The sequence below is a fragment of the Myotis daubentonii genome, chromosome 16 (genome assembly GCF_963259705.1).
Source record: "Myotis daubentonii chromosome 16, mMyoDau2.1, whole genome shotgun sequence".
Taxonomy (NCBI): Eukaryota; Metazoa; Chordata; class Mammalia; order Chiroptera; family Vespertilionidae; genus Myotis; species Myotis daubentonii.
This window is the reverse complement of record NC_081855.1, coordinates 21544354-21562072: the sequence shown is the minus strand read 5'-3', so window position 1 is coordinate 21562072 and position 17719 is coordinate 21544354. Positions and strand designations below refer to the sequence as shown.

Below are 17719 nucleotides of genomic sequence, written 5' to 3'. Positions count from 1 at the left end.
GTTGACCCAAGGGCGTTTCCCTGCTCACTGACAGTTTGGGAGCAGGCGAAATTATCATAGAAAGGGACGCCACTAAGACCCCTGTAGATACTGGAGCTACTTTATTTGTCCCAACCACACCCAGCTAATTGTCTTCTCCTTCGGAGTGAGGCTTCTGTACAAATGGCAGGAACATTTAACCAATGTCTGCTTTTTAATCAAAACCTGTTTCCTTCCAGCTAGAATATATGTATCTCACCAGGCAAGATGGTCATTTCCTCAGTATGGAAAAGGAGCTCAGCTTTGGAACCCACAGCTGTGCACCTCTGTCCACAACCCACCCAGGGGGGAGGGAGCTGGGCCCCCTGTCTTCGGAGCTCAGGCTTACTAGTATGCAGTTCTGAACCCAACCTCAGTGGAAAATTGGGAAACTGACCTCAATAGAGCGGAAGATGCTGCCCCATGTACCAATGTCCCCGGCATTCAGAGCCCAGAGTTCAGGAATGCTCAGGCCTTCCAGGCCAAGGCTCCAAACTCCTACAGAGTTGGTCTCCAAATTTACAAATCCTGACAGATTCCTTATTCCTCAGTATCCGGGGACCAAGAGTGTGCTGTGTGCTTAGTTCTGGGACACACACACACACACACACACACACACACACACACACACACACACACTCACTCTAGATCTAATGACTTTGGCTGGGATTAGAAGAAAAACAGACACAGGTGACAATAGGAAGAAAAAGGAGGTTGGAGGCACTACTGATAAGTGACATTTCTCTTCTTACTTTATAGCTTCTAACCACATGAGCCTGAACATCCCTAAGAAGCACATGCTGCAATAATCCATTGTGCAGGCAGGAGAGAGACAGGCCCTAACAGGAACAATGACTTATCCAGGATCAAGAAGAGGTAAGAATGAGGGGTTGAATCTGAACCCAGGTCTGTCTCTTCAACTCTCAGACCCTGACTGTGCCCAGACTTTCTAGGGGGCTGTGGAGAGGGTGTGTTGGTGTCACTGTGTACACTGTGGGTGTTCCATGGAGAAGGTGGGTGAGCAGTCAGCAGCCCACAGCACTGTCTATAGCTGTTATTAGGTGAGGGAAGTCAGGGGGGCAATCCCAGGAAGTGAGGTCATTTCCTAATAGAACTTGGAACCCCGTAACCAGGCACCCACTTTCTAGCAACTGCCCAACCGCCACTCACTTGGCAAGAGACAGTTGACAGTTCAACATGTTCTCTTGTTGTGTTCCCAGTTATCGGGGCTCTGGTTCCCAGAGACCCTGCAGGGAGAGTTGTTCCAGACTCTGTAGACGGTTCAACTCTCGTGCCCGACATCTCTGGCCGTTTTCAAGACGATCCCCTCAGGTAAGAGAAGGTGGCCTGGGTCAGACCCATTCACACCAGGCCAGCCTGCTCTGTGGGCCATCCCTGTGCAGCGCACATCCCTCCCCTTCATGTGGTGGGAAGAGGAACCTGAAGGGAGAGCCCAGGGGAAGGAACAGTTTTCAGGGCAGTGGATAACATAGAGGTCCTGCTGTGATCACACCTCAGGGCAGGGCAGGCAGGTGGAGATGGGCTTCCAGAGGGGTCCCTTATCTGTGCCAATGGGAGTCCTAGCCCTCAGACTGTCCCGCCTTTTCCTCCAGTGGAGGTCTCAGCAGATCACACAGTGTGCATGTCTGGAGTGGAGGGTCACAGGCTCAGAGAACCTACAAAAACAGGGCTCTGAGGCTTTCCCGCTGGTGACTGGGAACTGTCTTTACAGAGCTCCGCACAGGAGACTGGACCGGAGCCGACAGATGGGGTCCTCAACTCCATGCCCCTGCAGGAGGCACAGATACCTGATACATCCACAAGTATACAGCATGACCTCAGGGTGAGTGTAGGGGCCCAGTTGACCCAAACACCAGAACCCCAGGGAGTCAATGGGACCTGGGTTCCAGAAGGCTCCCTGCTACTCCCCTGAGATCCCTCCTAGTGTCCAGTTTTCAAAGGAATCTGTGTCCCCATCTCCTCCAGGTCAGGAGCTAGAGTCTCCCTGGGCCGCACAACATACCAAGAGGGGGACCTGTTTTCAGGGCTGGTGATCCATCTCTTCACTGCTGTGGGACCTGGATTTTATAACCTTCTGTTGCCATGACAACGGTGTCACCCTGAACATACCACATGTCCTAATGTCCAGACCCTCCACCCCAGAAAAAGCCTCTGTGTCTCATCTTACATTGGGATGTTCTGACAGAAATCGCACAGGTGACACTGGTAATACAAGCATGTGCTGTCTGTCCTCTGCTAAGAAAATGACCTAAGATACTAATGTGTTTCCTATTCCTCACCTGCAATTCTACTCTTCCTGCCAAGAACCTTTTCTCTTATCAATGTGAAAAACTTTCAAAGCTGTGAAAAAGTATTGTGTGTTTTTTTTTAAACCAAAGTGTCAATAATTGCGGGCGGGAAAATCTCAATGGGTTGAGAGAATGCTCCAGAGAATGACAATTTTGCATCTTATTTTATAAGTTACAAGCAAAGTGCAGACTTCTGTGTGTTACATGAAATCCATGGGTGATAGATTAGGGAGAGAGGAGAAAGCAAGTGGGGAAACTTCTGTGATTGGATAAACGGTAAAATGATAGGCACATACTTCTTTTACAATGGTGGATATAGGATAGTTTCAAGTCAACAATGGACTCAAAAACACTGAAGGGTTTTGTGGTCTCCACAGCACAGGGCGGTGCCTGTGCATGAGGTGTCCAAAATAAGAAAAATTCCTTTGATTATCCGAAGCCATGTTATCATAGATGCAAAAAGGCCTTACACAGGCTCAGTTAAGGTAAAGATTGACCTTTGTCAGGGAAGATGCCAGACTAGGACATGACTACCCACCATGAGCTCCTTTAAGTTAGTGTTTTATTTCAGACCATCCTTTGTAGTTACTTAAAGTCTCTGAGTTTGCAAGGCCTCCACGCAGGACTTCCCTGAGCTAGTCAGGTTAGCATGGGGCCCCTTTTTTCGTCCATACATATTCCTTTTGTTCACAAATTAATACAACTTATGCATTGATGATCTGTGTTAGTGTTTTGTCTTGCTGAACAATGGACCATTGGGGATGATGCAAGACTATAACCTTAAATGGCATTCAAGGTGGAATTTTTATTATTCAAAATAAAAAGGCAGGTAAATGGGAGACCATGAGATGCTATATGTTCTTGTTAAAAAATATTCTGTATCAATTTTAAATTTTGAGCTACCATGTGCAGAGTCCTCTTGCTGCTTGTCTTAGTTTTGGTATTTTGCATCTAGTATAACATTTACATACCAGGAACAAAAGCAACAGCATTAAAGCAGTAACACCGTTTAGGAATAAAAAAATGTCTAGTGCTAGACTGAGGGGAATAAGCATCCCAACCATCCAAAATCACTTTCCATGTATTATCATAATTGTTTATTAAGCTAATTATATGTTTTCCTTCTTCATCCACTGTCCCTTGTACTTATGCTATGTTTGGCCAGATGAATTAAGACTCTCTACTCTTTCGTTATCATAACTGATCATCAGAATGTCATTGTTTAGTAGGTGGGAAAAATTAGCAGGTATCCAAATTCAACTTTTCATATTTAATAAGGGAGGGGTCTGGGGAGATAGATATTGTTTCCATTAGAAAACCATAAGGAGGGTAATAACTATATAAAATCATCTGATGTACATTTAATCATAACAATGAAGTGATGTAAGAACAAGGTCTGAGCAGCAGTAATTTGTCAGCATCCAGGCCTTGCTGACTTCTTGGGGAAAGCTGTCAGCCCCCATGGTCAGTGGTTTCTCGTCCTTGAAAAGTCTTCAATGTCCATGGTGGATGGAGGCCAGTGTCAGAGACAGATGACCATCTGTGGTTAGGCCTCTGATAAGGTAAGGTCCTTTTTAACACGTTGGAGAGAATCTTTAATGAATGTGTTTCAATAAACAAAAATCTCCTGGTTGTAAGTTTTGGTCTCTGAAGTCTTTGTCTCTTGGGAGTATGTGAAATGAATGTCACTAATTTCTCAGTCCCGATAACCTTAGTGAGTCACGGATAGTAATGTGGGATGTCTACTTCTAGTTTTCCTTATATTTTGAAAACAAAAAATTTTAAAAATCAGCAGCATTTTAAACAGAGTCATAACAACAATAATCATCTTCACTTCATTTAGTTCCATACCCATTTTTTTTTGTTTATCCTGATTATTTGCCAGTATTTTCATAAATTCAGTTATTCCTTGGAGTTCTATGCTTCTTCATTCAGTTCAAAGATGTGACCTGCTTAGAAACCTTAATTTAGAGTAAGTTAGAGTTCTTTTCATGGATTTTTCTAAAGATGTAACGTATTTGAAAATGCAGTAGGGTAAAACAATAACTGTGTATGAATGACAAAACAAAGTGTCCTGGTTATAGATTTGATTATAATGCAATTGATAAAAACAACTTTGCTTACCCTGACCGGTTTGGCTCAGTGTATAAAGCATCGGCCTGTGGACTTAAGGGTCCCAGGTTCAATTCCAGTCAAGGGCATGTACCTGGGTTGTGGGCACATCCCTAGCAGGGAGTGTGCAGGAGGCAGCTGATCGATGTTTCTCTCTCATCGATGTTTCTAACTCTCTATCCCTCTCCCTTCCTCTCTGTAAAAAATCAATAAAATATATTAAAAAAACACACACACAACTTTGCTTGTTTAGTAAGCTTTAACATTTTAAGAGAATAATTTTTGGAAAATAATAATTATTGTAAAATGAGAGAGAATAATATAATATATATATAAGTACATGTATATTTAGATTCAATACATAATTTCAATATAGAAGAACAAATAATATGTAAGATTTTAAAACATTGTTCATGGCTTCTTGTACTGAGCATTGGAAATAATTCATAAACTTCCAATGTTTGCACCACAAATATCTGGAGTCCCACTGCCAGATGCCCTCACAGGGCATCCCTCTTGGCTGGACTGGTGTCGCTGACAAGTGAACTGTTACACCTGAGAGCTTCTTATTTGAACTTTTCTTTGAATCTTGGTAGGTCCCTCATACAGCAGGTTGAAATCTTTTTTTAAAAAAATATATTTTTTATTGATTAGATATTACATATATGTCCTTATCCCCATATTACCCCCTACCCCCCCTCATGCCCTCACCCCCCCCCCCCCCCCCGTTGTCCGTGTCCATTGGTTAGGCCTATATGCTTGCATATAAGTCCTTTGGTTGATCTTTCCCCCTTACCCCCACCCTCCCCTACCTTCCCTCCAAGGCTGGACAGTCCAATCAATGCCTCTCCCTCTCTGGATCAGTCCTTGTTCATCAGTTTATGTTGTTCATTATATTCCACAAATGAGTGAGATCATGTGGTATTTATCCGCTCTCCAGTTCCATCCATGCTGTGGCAAATGGTTCCTTTTTCTTCTTCCCCTTCTTAAAGAATACCTTTCAGGATTTCATATAATGCTGGTTTTGTGGTAATGAACTCCTTTTAGCTTTTTCTTATCTGTGAAGCTCTTTATCTGACCTTCTATTCTGAATGATAGCTTTGCTGGATAAAGTAATCTTGGTTGTAGGTTCTTGCTATTCATCACTTTGAATATTTCTTGCCACTCTCTTCTGGCCTGCATGGTTTCTGTTGAGAAATAAGCTGACAGTCGTAACTTGTAGGTAACTGACTTTCTTTCTCTTGCTGCTTTTAAGATTCTCTCTTTGTCTTTTGCTCTTGGCATTTTAGTTATGATGTGTCTTGGTGTGGTCCTCTTTGGATTCCTTTTGTTTGGGGTTCTCTGCGCTTCCTGGACTTGTAAGTCTATTTCTTTCACCAGGTAGGGGAAGTTTTCTGTCATTATTTCTTCAAATAGGTTTTCAATATCTTGCCCTCTCTCTTCTTCTGGTATCCCTATAATTCTGATGTTGGTACGCTTGAAGTTGCCCCAGAGGCTCCTTACACTATCTTCATATTTTTGGAATCTTTTTTCTTTTTCGGTTGGGTATTTTTTGTTTCTTTGTATTTCAAATCTTTGACTTGATTCTTGGGATCCTCTTGTCTGCTGTTGGATCTCTGTATATTATTCTTTATTTCAGTCAGTGTATGCTTAATTTCTAGTTGGTCCTTTTTCATATCCTCGAGGGTCTCACTAGATTTCTTGAGGGTCTCACTAAATTTATTGGCGGTTTCCATAAAATTCTTGACAAACCTTATAAACGTGGTTTTGAACTCTATATCCAGTCGTTTGCTTTCCTCCATTTCTGTCATTTGTGACCTGTTTCTTTGTCTCCACATTTTTTATGCTTCCCTGTGTTGGTAGAGTGGTTTTGTGTGCTAGGTGTCCTGTAGGGCCCAGTGGCTCAGCCTCCTCCATTACCTGAGGTGGACACTTTTGGTGCACCCCCTTGTGGGCTTTGTGCACAGTCTTGTAGTTATGCCTTGATTGTTGTAGGATCACTGGGAGGAATTGACCTCCAGGCCAATTGGCAGTGAGAATCGGCTGTCTCTGCAGTTGGGGAACTTCTGTGCTGAAGACACCCTTCTGAGGCAAGACTTGCTTCAGTGGGGCTTTGATGCTCACTGAGTCTGCCCCCTGGGTGTGTCCCTTATGGATCTGAGGAGTTGTAATCCAGATGGTCCCCCTCTGACCACTGGGTACACTGGCTCTTGGAGGTTACCCAGCAGGAGCTATGAAGAGGACTGCAGATTCCCCTTCCTTTTTTGGAGTTTGGATGTGCCCTGATGAGGCTCAGCTGTGAAGCAATGCAAGCTGCTGTGGGGCCTTGGGCCTTCTCTTGGAAGTTCTGGGTCTGTGGCCCAGCTGCAGTTTGTTAGGTAATTTTCAGGTTGCAAAGGGCCAGGGCTTTCATATGCAAAAGCCTCTGCCACAGCCTGGGTGGGGCGGGGTCTCAGGGAATCAAAGGGCGGAGCAAGGAACTATGGCGGATTCTCAGCCCTGCCCTAAGGGGCCGCGCGCATCTCAGTGTCCTGATAATTTAATTGCTGCAAGCACCTCTGAGGGAGAGCCGCCCTCGAGTTCCAAGTTCGGCCCGCTGCCAGACAGTCCAGTCTCTCCCCGAAAGAGTCCTGGGTCCCCAGAGACTTCCTGGAACCGGAGTTCAGAGCAGTCTGGAGCTTGTGACTCACTCCCGATTCAAAAAGACAGCCGCGTCCTCAGGTACCAGCCCCTTTCCGCTCACTCTCGAGCCTCCATACCTTTGAACTTTACTTCCGCAGCTCCTGACCCTCAATGTGCTTTTCTCGTTCCTTCTAGCTGTAGAATTTCCACTCTGCCAGCCTTCCTTTAAGTTTTGGATGATGTCCGTTTTGTCTTTTTATTGTGTTTTGAAGTTGTTGTAGGAGGCAGCAATTTCGGTGTTTCCCTATGCCACCATCTTAGTTTCTCTCCTACCTAGGTTGAAATCTTTAGAACATCCATTTTAATAAAAGCATATGTACACAAATAGATTAGTCATTTTTATTTTTTTAATTGAGCTAAGCTTCCCATGTAATTTTAAGCATATAAAATAGGCCTAATTTAGTTTAAAAATATTCCTTCAATAAGGATAGAGAATAAATCCTTGAAGTATTCCAGGGCCCATTGGAATTAACTCAAAGTCATTCTTTTTGTTTAAATTACAGTGGTTCTCAACCTTCTGGCCCTTTAAATACAGTTCCTCATGTTGTGACCCAACCATAAAATTATTTTCATTGCTACTTCAAAACTGTAATATTGCTACTGTTATGAATCGTAATGCAAATATCTGATATGCAGGATGGTCTTAGGCTAACCCTGTGAAAGGGTCGTTCGACTGCCAAAGGGGTCTCGACCCACAGGATGAGAACCGCTGGTTTAAAAAGTCTCTTAAAATAGAAACTCTGGGAAGGTTTCAAATATACATGCACGAAAGCTTACATCCTGGACTTTTTGTAAATCGAAGTAAAGCAAACACAGACTTATGGTAATAACTCTAAAAGACATTAATCACACTTAGAAACAGTTTTAATATTAAATATTTTGTCCAGACTACAGAATTCGCCTTAATTTACATAAGTATTTAATCTTTTTAGGCCAATAAAAGACTATATGCTAGTAATGCCATCTGGAGGCTGAAAATTCACTATATACACACATATATGAACACATCACATACACACCATACACATAATTTGAATTACTAATTTTTACAGAGAAAAATGCAAGAATTTTTTTTATAAAGTTAAAACTTTCACAAAATTTTATAGCCTGTACCCCCTTTTACAAAACTTTTCTAAAACTTTCGCAAACCTTCTTACCCACTAAGAAATAACTCTCCTTAGAGAAACTTACATTTGTTCTTTTCCTTCAAATATGACTCTCCCTACCTCAAGCCTTTTATGATCACAACTATATAATTCCTTCCAACTTAACTGGAACTTTTAACTCTTAGGAGCCTTAATTTCCCCAATGATAAGCACAAAAGTGAACAACCAGCATGCCTTAGATTGACGTTAATGAACATATTTTAATCACACTCTCACTTCCAAGAAACACACCTTCAACAAAACACAAGTCAATATTATCAACAGCTGCAAATCCATTTTACAAACCTTCTGTATTAAAAAACCCAAAAGCAGGTGAACTTGCCTAGCAATCAATGTTTCAGTATTTCATGTTATTTCAAAATATCGAGATATTCAATAACTTTCATTAAAATTTATTAAATTAGAAAGAAACAGGTGAAATAAGCTAAAGTGATTTGTGTAGGTGGATGAGGTATTTTTTTTCTATTGGGATAAGACATACCTTCCAGAGATTTGTATTTTTATTTTAAAAAATGAACTCAGGTATTCTCACTTCAAAGGTTCTGGGACTTTGGTTGTTGCATAAAGCCAATCCTATATAATAAAAGGGTAATATGCAAATCGACCTAATGGCAGAACAGTCACTATGATGCACACTGACCACGAGGGGGCAGACACTCAACGCAGGATCTGCCTCCTTTTGGTCAGTGCACTTGGGGGGGCGGTGCAGGGAAGCGAGGAGCGGGCCTAAGCCGTGAGTTGGACAGCCCCTGAGAACTCCCAGACTGCTAAAGGGTGCAGGCCTGTCTAAGGGGATCCCCCCCTCCTCACTGCACGAATGTCATGCACTGGGCCTCTAGTTATCGATTAGTCTCTGGAATGAATTAGGGGGGTGGTTTGGGGAAGGTAAAAGGATTTGGTGGGCTTTGAATTGCTTCTGCAGCCAAACCTCTGGCCCCTTGAAAACTTCATTCGTAAAACAAGGATAGTCATTTTCAATATCCCAGGGACTGGGTTGCCACCCAAATGTTGGCAAGGGACTGACAAATTCATTCGCCCATTTTTGGAATGTTTCTTTCTATTTGGGAACATTTTTCTAGCTTCCAGAAAGCACACACCTCTGAGAGGTATAAAGGCTTTCAGGTATATGAAACCTCTGTCCATCTCCCCTAGGAATGGCAACACAGGTCCCAGCAGCATGATAGTCTTAAAATTAATGGTGCCAGACCTCTCTATTACCCACTCTATATTGGGACCAGGTAGGTGGTGTAACAAAAGAAGATTGGCTTCTTTCTTGAGTTTCTCAGGGTCAAGTTTCTCCCACTTGGTGAATATGTACTCCATAAGAGGACTCTCAAGTCACTGTGGGCTGGTTCCGCATCTATAGAGAGACCTATGAGCAAGCCCAGTGTTAGAGACATGTGTGCATGTCTCTGAGCTGTCTGGAGACATTCTGAGTAGGGTGGGTACTGTGTTAAGCCCTCTCTCAGGCTCTTGTGGAAGATACTAATAAAGAAAAGATGATTACCAAACCTTTGGTCAGTCTCAAGGTTAGTTTCCTCCTGGCAGTTTCTTTTAAAATCATTACTTCCCCTTTTGGTTCAGTATCTGGTTCATTTATTCTAAATATATAACTATTCTGGGGAAAGATATGTAGGCATCACTGATTTCATATAAATGAAAAAAAAAACAAACCCTCACCTATCAGGTGAATTGGGAAAGATTTGATTAGCAAAGAATATATATATATATTTCCATAACAACCCCTAGTTGAAAGGAAACATGTTTTGATTAAAAAGCAGACATTTTTGTACAGGTATAGTCCATGGAGAAAGCAATTAGTGGGTGCGGTTAAGAAAAATAAGATAGCCCCAGTATCTACAGGAGCCTTAGTAGCTTCCCTTTTTATGATAATTTCAAGTTCTCCCAAACTAACAGTGAGAAGGGGAAACACCCTTGGAGCAACCCTATGCTTCTTTTGTTTGTTTACTTTTTCTAAATCCTATTTCAGTTTCCTATATCCCTAAAGTGGGCAGACCTCTCTATAGGAGTTTTCTTACAACCTTATTTAGTAATTCTCTTGCTTTTGCTCCCAGAAACCAGGAGTATATTAATTGCAATAGGTAAGAATAGCCAGGATTACATGTTCTATCAGTTAAATTTCTCTGTGAGCCAATCAGGGCCATGGAGAAAATGGAGAACGATTGCTGGTTCCGCTCTGGCTGAGAGCAGCTTTTCTCCAAAGGGGGAGCTGGTAGAATTCCTATTCTCATTTCCCTTAAGTCAGTAGGGAGGGGCAGTGGAGGAGACAGAAGGGGAAGGAAAAGGGAAGGGAAAGAACACGTCTGGACAAGGAAGCTCAGAGAGCAAAAGATGTAGTGGACGTGCTACAGAAGGGGGAGAATGGGTTGTTAGCATTTATTCGCTTCAGGAGAGGTCAGAGATAGTCTCTAAAATTTCTCATTAATTTATTTTTTAAAAGAATTTTCTGTGCTTCTTTTTAGAAGCTTCTAATTTCCAAATCAAGATATGCTTCCTATTCAGTCATTTTCATTTTGGGGCCAGCATATTTCTAGTTTTCTTTTTTTACCTGCAAAAAATTCATTTATCTTAGCCATTTTTCAGTTGATATTTTCCAGTTAAATCTGCCCATTTCTGTAAAGCACTTGCAAGAAAAGGCTTCCTATCAGGGGTTAATGAGGGCTGGGGTCTGGGAGGTCCTAGCCCTGGAGGCACAACTTCCCATATTAATTATAGGTGTGTTTGTTTTTATTGTTATGGTTGTTATTTTATATTTGCAGAATCTGAGCAAGTTTTCCAGGGATGTTATGGAGTGGGTCGAAGTGTGCTGCTCTGGGTTGAGCTCCATTATGCTCACACCCCTCTTATGTGCCTCGGCTTCTCTCCCAGTTATCTAAAGCGACCTGAAGGCCTCTGGCCAGTTTGGCTCCATGGGTAGAATGCAGGCCCTGAGAGGTCCTGGGTTTGATTCAAGGTGAAGGGCATGTACCTCGGTTGCAGCTTGATCCCTGACCCTTACTGGAGCGCCTGGGGGAGGCAACCAATCTATGTCTCTCTCATTCTCTCTCTCTGTATCTCCCCCTCCCTTCCTCTCTCTCTAAACCCACGGGGAAAATATATTCGAGTGAGGATAAATAAATAAATAAAAATAAAAACCTCAGGAAGGGCTAGGAACGCTGGTGGACCTGACCTTATGGGCTCTCCCCCGGAGGAGCCAGTCAGGTGAATTACAGTTGAGTATGAATTTCCCTATGGGGCCTCCTGCTTGGCATGAGGAATGACCTCTGACACCTCCACAAACATTCTTAGTTGCTTAAGAACAGCCAAGATTCAGGTCAGAAGGAGGGTGTGTCCCTTTGGAGCTGAGCAAGTTCAGCTCTCACTTATACAGTGAAGGATTTTTGCTCAGACTCTCAGAAAGCAAATCCAAATGAAAACCCAGAGTCAAAAACCAGCCACCCATGTTTCCTCTGGTCTCTCCTTAGCCTTGATTCTGTCAACCCTTCACCTTAGTTCCACCTTGGGGATTTAAAATACAGCTTAACTAAAGCCGAACCCTCTATCACAAGCAAAGGAAGGTTCCTGATTCAAGAGACAACTTAGCCAAGTTCACCTGACAGGCAGGGAACTGCTGGCCCAACGGGCCCTTTGCTGGATCCCAGCACCGGGTCTGGGTCTGCAGGGCGGCCTGTGTGAGCTTTGGAATCCTGCCGCAGTAAGCCAAGTAAATAGCAATGTAAGCAGCATTCAACCCTGTGCAGAATTCTTGTGAGTTTATTGGAGCCCAACTGTCAACAGTGGCCGGAAAACAAAATCTCACTGTATTGAGGTAGTGCTCCAAGAATGGCAGGATTGCACCTGCTTTTACACATACAATCAAAAGTGCAGATGTATGTGGGTCACATGAAATCCATTGCTTAGGGAGGCAGGAGAAAGCAAAGCATAGAAAGCTCTGGGATTAGGTAAAAAGTAAAACGAGAGACACATACCGCTCTCATACAGGGGCACACAGGATAGTGAGCAATGAACTCAATAGCAATGAGCAGCTTTGTGGTTTCTGCCGGCACAGAGCAGTGCCTGGGCTCCCAGGTGACGAGAAAAAGGAAATTCCTTTAACATTCCAAAGGTATGTATCACAGATGCCAAAAGGCAACAGACAGGCTCCGTTAAGGTAAAGATTGACCTTTGTCAGGGAAGACACTGGCCTAGCACATGACTACACACCATAAACTGTGTTTAGGGAACAAGTTTTAATTTCAGGCTAACTTTGTGGTTAATTTCGGTCTCTGAGTTTGAAAGGCCACCATGCAGGCCTTACCTGTGCGAGTCACAGATGAGCGTGTGACTATTTGTCATTTACTCTCTCCTTCGATCACCTGTGCCCCACCTCTTGCCACCAATCATGTCCCTCCTCTGTCCCACCACAGGGGGAGAAACCAGCAAGTACCTGTACGCTGGGAGCAGCTGCAGCTTCCTCGCCACCTGCGGGCGTGGCCCGCCCGCCCACTGTGCTCAACACGCCAGTGCCCATGACTTTCTTCTCTACCTGGGAGGTGGACTGCTCCAGACCTGGCTGCGTGCCCAGATTGTGCAGCTTCACGTTAAAGAAGCTGGTGGTCTTGAAGGGGCTGGAGAAGGAGCTCATCTCCTTGGTGATAGCAGTGCAGATGCAGGGCGCCAAGGGCATCTTGAGATCCCATGAGATTGTGCTGCCCAGCAGCAGACCAGTGGAGACTGACCTGGTGCTGACCTTCTCCCTGGAGTACCCCCACTTCCTCAAGAGAAAAGGCAACAAGCTGCAGATCATGCTGCAGCAGAGGAAGTGCAATCACAACCGGACTGTCCTGGGCTACAGGACACTGGCCACAGGTACCGTCCACATGGCTGAGCTGATGCAGCGACCACCTGAGGGTGGCCGGGTGCTGAGCCTCAGCAGCAGGATCCAGGGGTCCTCCATCACGGTGGCTGAGATCTGGATCTCCTCCCTCTCCAGTCAGCCCATCGACGACGAGGATGGCAGCATGCAGGCCAGCCCCAAGGCCAAGTCCATGGATAGCCACATGGAGGGGAAATCTGAACGCTTCCCTGAGCTGGACGCCAGCTACAATCTCACACACAGGCAGGACCTGGAAGAAGCTGACTTTGCCCTGGGGCAGCCCAAGAAGCAGCAGCGATGCATGCAACAAAACTCAAAGCAGAAAGTCATGGCGCTGCTTCCCAGGTCCCACATGTCAGAAGAGGTCCTGGACTCAGATCAGGACCCTAAGGAGCATGTCCCTGAGGTGGAGGAGGACCTGGACCTTCTCTATGACACCCTTCAGCATCCCAGCGACAGTGGCCCAGACATGGAGGACGATAGCAGCATCCTCAGCAACACCAAGCCCAAGACCAGACAATACTTTGAAGGCCTGGCACACTCCAGCTGGCAGACGGAGGCGAGGAGCTTACACAGTGCCCGGAGCCAGAAGGAGCCTCCTCAGCCGGCCGACATGCCCGGGAAGACCCAGGGCCCGGGCGGCAAGCTGTTCAGTGGCAGTGCCTCTGACTCGATGGCCTACAGCACCCCACCCACCAAGGTGGTCAAGAGCTGGATCTTCTCCCAATCGAGGCAGACCGTCAACCACCTCGACAACGCCATGCCGGCCAGCACCGAGGCGGAGGCCACGCATAACTTCTCTGGGGGACAGTCTGAGATCGTCTGCTCTGAGCTGGAGGTCGGCTACAATGCCGCCTACAGGCATGACCTGGACGAGGATGACTTGGACCTGGAAAAACCGATAGGAAGGAGGAGGTCCACCATCAAGCAACAGCACTACCAGCAGAGAGTCGCAGAGTGGCTGCACAGGTACCAAATGACGCTGGAGGTCCTGGACTCGGAGCAGGAGTCTGAGGAGGAAGTCCCCGATGTGGACAAGGACCTGGCCTTTCTGTTTCAGAGCGTGGTGTGCCCCATGGACAGTGGCTCAGACATGGAGGAGGATGACCGTCTCCCAACCCCTCCCATGCCTAAGCTCATGTCATATTCTGAAAGCCTGTCCAGCCCAGATATGGAGGAGGACGACAGAGTCCTCAGGACCCGCAGGCCCAGATTATACTGTGAAAGCCTTTCAAGCGACAGTGGCTCCGACTGGGTGGCCCACAGCATGCCCAACCCTGGGGAGCAGCCGGCACAACCTGGGGACAGCCTGGAGGCAGGGACCTCTGCCCAGGGTATGCTCACTAAGAGGCGCACCACCAAGACCGAGTCTTTGGTCATCCCTTCCAGCAGCTCCAAGGGGAAGCAGCCCGCCCGCCGGGGCTGGAGCAGGTCCCTGAATGAGTCGGCCAACAGCCTGATCAAGGAGCGCTGTGCAGACCCACAGATCCAACTGCAGGTCCCCAGTCAGACTGTGTTCGACCAACTGAACGACAGTCTCATGTCCAACGACTATCTGCCCAAGAACATCATCCTCATCAACACCTCCGACAGGCAGGGGCAGTCCCTGTCGGACGTCCTGCAGCAGCACACGCTGCCCGTCGTGTGTACCGCCTCCATGGTGGATGTCCAGGAGGCCTTCAGCTCCATCATCTCCTGGATACAAAGATACCGCAACTGCAAGACCGAGGCCACCATGCCAGTGAAGATCGCGGTGGCGGGGGATCAGCACTACTTCAGCACCGTGCTGCGGGTCTTTGTGGAGCAGCTGTCCCACAAGGCCCCGGACTGGCTGGACTCCATGCGCTTCCTGGTCATCCCGCTGGGTTCCCACCCCTTGGCCAGGTACCTGGGCTCCGTGGATTGCCGCTACCACCAACTCTTACGGGACCTGGCCTGGTGGGAACTGTTCTACCACCTGGAGGCCCAGGATGCTGTGCAGAACATTGTGTTGAAAATCAGAGAGTACCTCACAGGGGCCAACTGTGTCCTCCAGCTGCCCATCGCAGAGGCCATGCTCACCTCTAAGCCGAAGAGCCCGGACGAGCTGCCCTTGCAGAAGTTCATTCCCTTTGTGGGGGCAGTGAAAGTTCGAAGAGTGGAGCCAATTTCAGCCACGTCAGGAGACTCAGCTGAAGCCGTCCCCTCATGCTCCAATGTGCTTCTGTCCACCGCCAGGGAGGCCACACACAAGCTAATTTCCTTGTCATCCATGAGTGGGGACCTGTCCTCCCCTGGCCAGAGTGTGGGTGCTGAGCTGATGGAGCTGCAGGTGGATTACTGGACGGCAGACCAGCCCACAAACAGGAAGAGGAGCGGGGAGAAGGAAGACCTGCCTGCCACCAAAAACACACTCCAGTGCACCTTCCGGTCTCTCCAGGTCAGCAGGCTGCCCAGCAGTGGCGAGGCTGTAGCCACGCCCACAATGGCCATGACTGTGATCACCAAGGAGAAGGAAAAGAAGGTGATGTTTTTGTCGAAGAAAGACAAGGGCACGGACTTGGAGTCCAACAGCCAGTGCATCCAGGGCATCGGCCGCTTGGTCTGCTCAGCCCAGAACCAGGAGCACAGGCAGCGGGTCCTCATTGACGGCGTGGAGTGGAACGACGTGATGTTCTTCCAGCTGGCAGCCCAGTGGTCCTCCCACGTCAAGCACTTCCCCGTCTGCATCTTCGAACACAACAATTCCACCTTCTAGCCCCGCCCCTCCCCCTGACCTTCTCTCTGCCTGGGCCAAGCCCAGGAGGACCCAGCTGCTTTTCTGTGAACAGTTCAGTTTACTATAGACACAGACCCTGGAAACACAGAGAAACTGTTTTGAGTTTGAATGCGCTCACAGCCTGGAACCTAAGGGGGTTGCCCTCACTGAGACCCCCAAATGCTCTGTTTAATAATCAGAAAGCTCCGGCAGGTGGGAGGTCAGGAGATCATAGTTGAGCTGGAGCATCATGGAATGTGTGTTTGGGCCTCAGGACCCCCAGCACTGTCAGTGAGAAGGCTTCTGGCCTTGGAGACCTGCCCTTCCTGGAAATCAGGGCTCAGCTTAACCCTGGGAGCCGGCACCAGCCTGTGCCCAGACTCAGAGCTGGGCGGCCAAAGGCAAAGGGCTGGCCTCCCATTGGGGCATCCGGAGCACAACACGGAGGCCCGCCAGCCCAGCCTTGGACCCCAGCTGCCAACCAACAATGTGGCCCCAGCACCATCCACTTATGGTTCCCAATGAACTCCCGTCTCACAGGGCGACATAACAAAAAAGAGCTGTGCGGTGCACATCACACAGGCACACGGGCTGGACAAACCAGTGCCCTCCTCGCTGGGCAGCGCCCACCTTCGTCCCTACCTCTTCAGGTTATCACAGAACATTTGCTGCCACCCAACAGTTGTACCAACTATTTACAAGGTGAGCAACCTGCCCCTCCACAGCACAGTGGTCATTTGGCCCCTTGCTGGCTGTGCACTCTCAGATCACTGCATCCCTCTGAGTGTTTGTTTCTAAGAACATGAGGAGAATCATGGAGCAACCTCATAGGGTTTTTGTAGGGACCCTGTAGGGTGCTCCCCTAAAGCTTTCTCTGGGTGCCCGGACAGGGGATAGGTCTGCAGCAGGGGTGTGGTTGTGCTAATTGGTCCTTTTTCTTCCTCATATGTGATGCTTTCAGGGCCCAGGGCTAAGCTCTTTTCTCATGTCATAAAGAGACTGGAGATTCTGTTATGGGTCCCTGTCCTGGCTGAAGCCAGAGCAGAAACCCCAGGGCTGAGCAGTGGGGACCAGGGTCACCCAACTATCTGTGATGGGGCTGGTTTGGGGTCATTCACTCAGCAAATATAACAGAGTCTTCCAGGTACAGACACATCTCTAGGCCCTGACCATAATCCAGTGCACAGAGCAGACCCCTAGCCTGTACTGCAGAGCTTCCCTCTAGTCGGGAGCGATTCAGTCACACTAGGCTGCACAGGCTCGGAGTGTCCACAGGACAGCCGATGTGACGTCCTCCGGCCTCCTCTCCCTATGGCTGCATCTTCCCGTATTGTGAAGAGGAAGGTGAACCTCTGTTCCAGCAGAAAACGTGAGTCGGTTTTGGATCAGAGCCATCAGCGGAGGATGGGGACTGTGAATTCAAGGTTCTGGCAGAATCCTGGTTCCCACTCATGGTGGGATTTCTGCAAGAGGACAGAGGTCTAAGGGCTCCCCCTAGAAAAAGGACAAGAGTCAGAGAGCTGTGCATGTGGAATGGGTGGTGTGGGAGAGCAGTGGGAGCTCAGTGGTGAGTCAGCCTCTCAGAAAATTCATGGTGGTCCAATCCTAATCCAAGTCTGCCTGTACCCCTAATCAGGGATCAGGCTCACTAATTTGGTGAACCTCCTCAGGGCCAGCTTGGCAAGTGTACCCAGCCCTGAGGGAGTTGAGTTTCAGTGGGAGGCGAAGAACCCTCAGGGGGGCTAGTGAGTTAGGCAGAACGTACGTGCAGGAGCCAAAGTTTGAGGTGATAGGAGGGCCCTGGGAAGCCAAGGATGGA

At 47.2% G+C, this 17719-nt stretch overlaps 1 protein-coding gene across 1 annotated transcript; it reads left to right on the top strand.

Annotated features, from left to right (window-relative positions):
* The first annotated feature begins 12804 nt into the window (after positions 1-12804).
* Positions 12805-16304, top strand: LOC132217803 (phosphofurin acidic cluster sorting protein 2-like). Its single transcript, XM_059668248.1, has 2 exons — positions 12805-13808; positions 14391-16304. The coding sequence occupies exons 1-2, from the start codon at positions 12817-12819 to the stop codon at positions 15898-15900; spliced, it is 2502 nt and encodes an 833-aa protein (XP_059524231.1). The 5' UTR covers positions 12805-12816; the 3' UTR covers positions 15901-16304.
* The last annotated feature ends 1415 nt before the right edge of the window (positions 16305-17719 follow it).

Excerpts from the sequence above, each read along its gene's own strand:
- LOC132217803 (XM_059668248.1), top strand. The coding sequence starts at position 12,817 with ATGACTTTCTTCTCTACCTGGGAGGTGGACTGCTCCAGACCTGGCTGC. Across the intron at positions 13,809-14,390 it reads ACCCAGGGCCCGGGCGGCAA|CCTTTCAAGCGACAGTGGCT; the intron begins GCTGTTCAGTGG and ends ATACTGTGAAAG.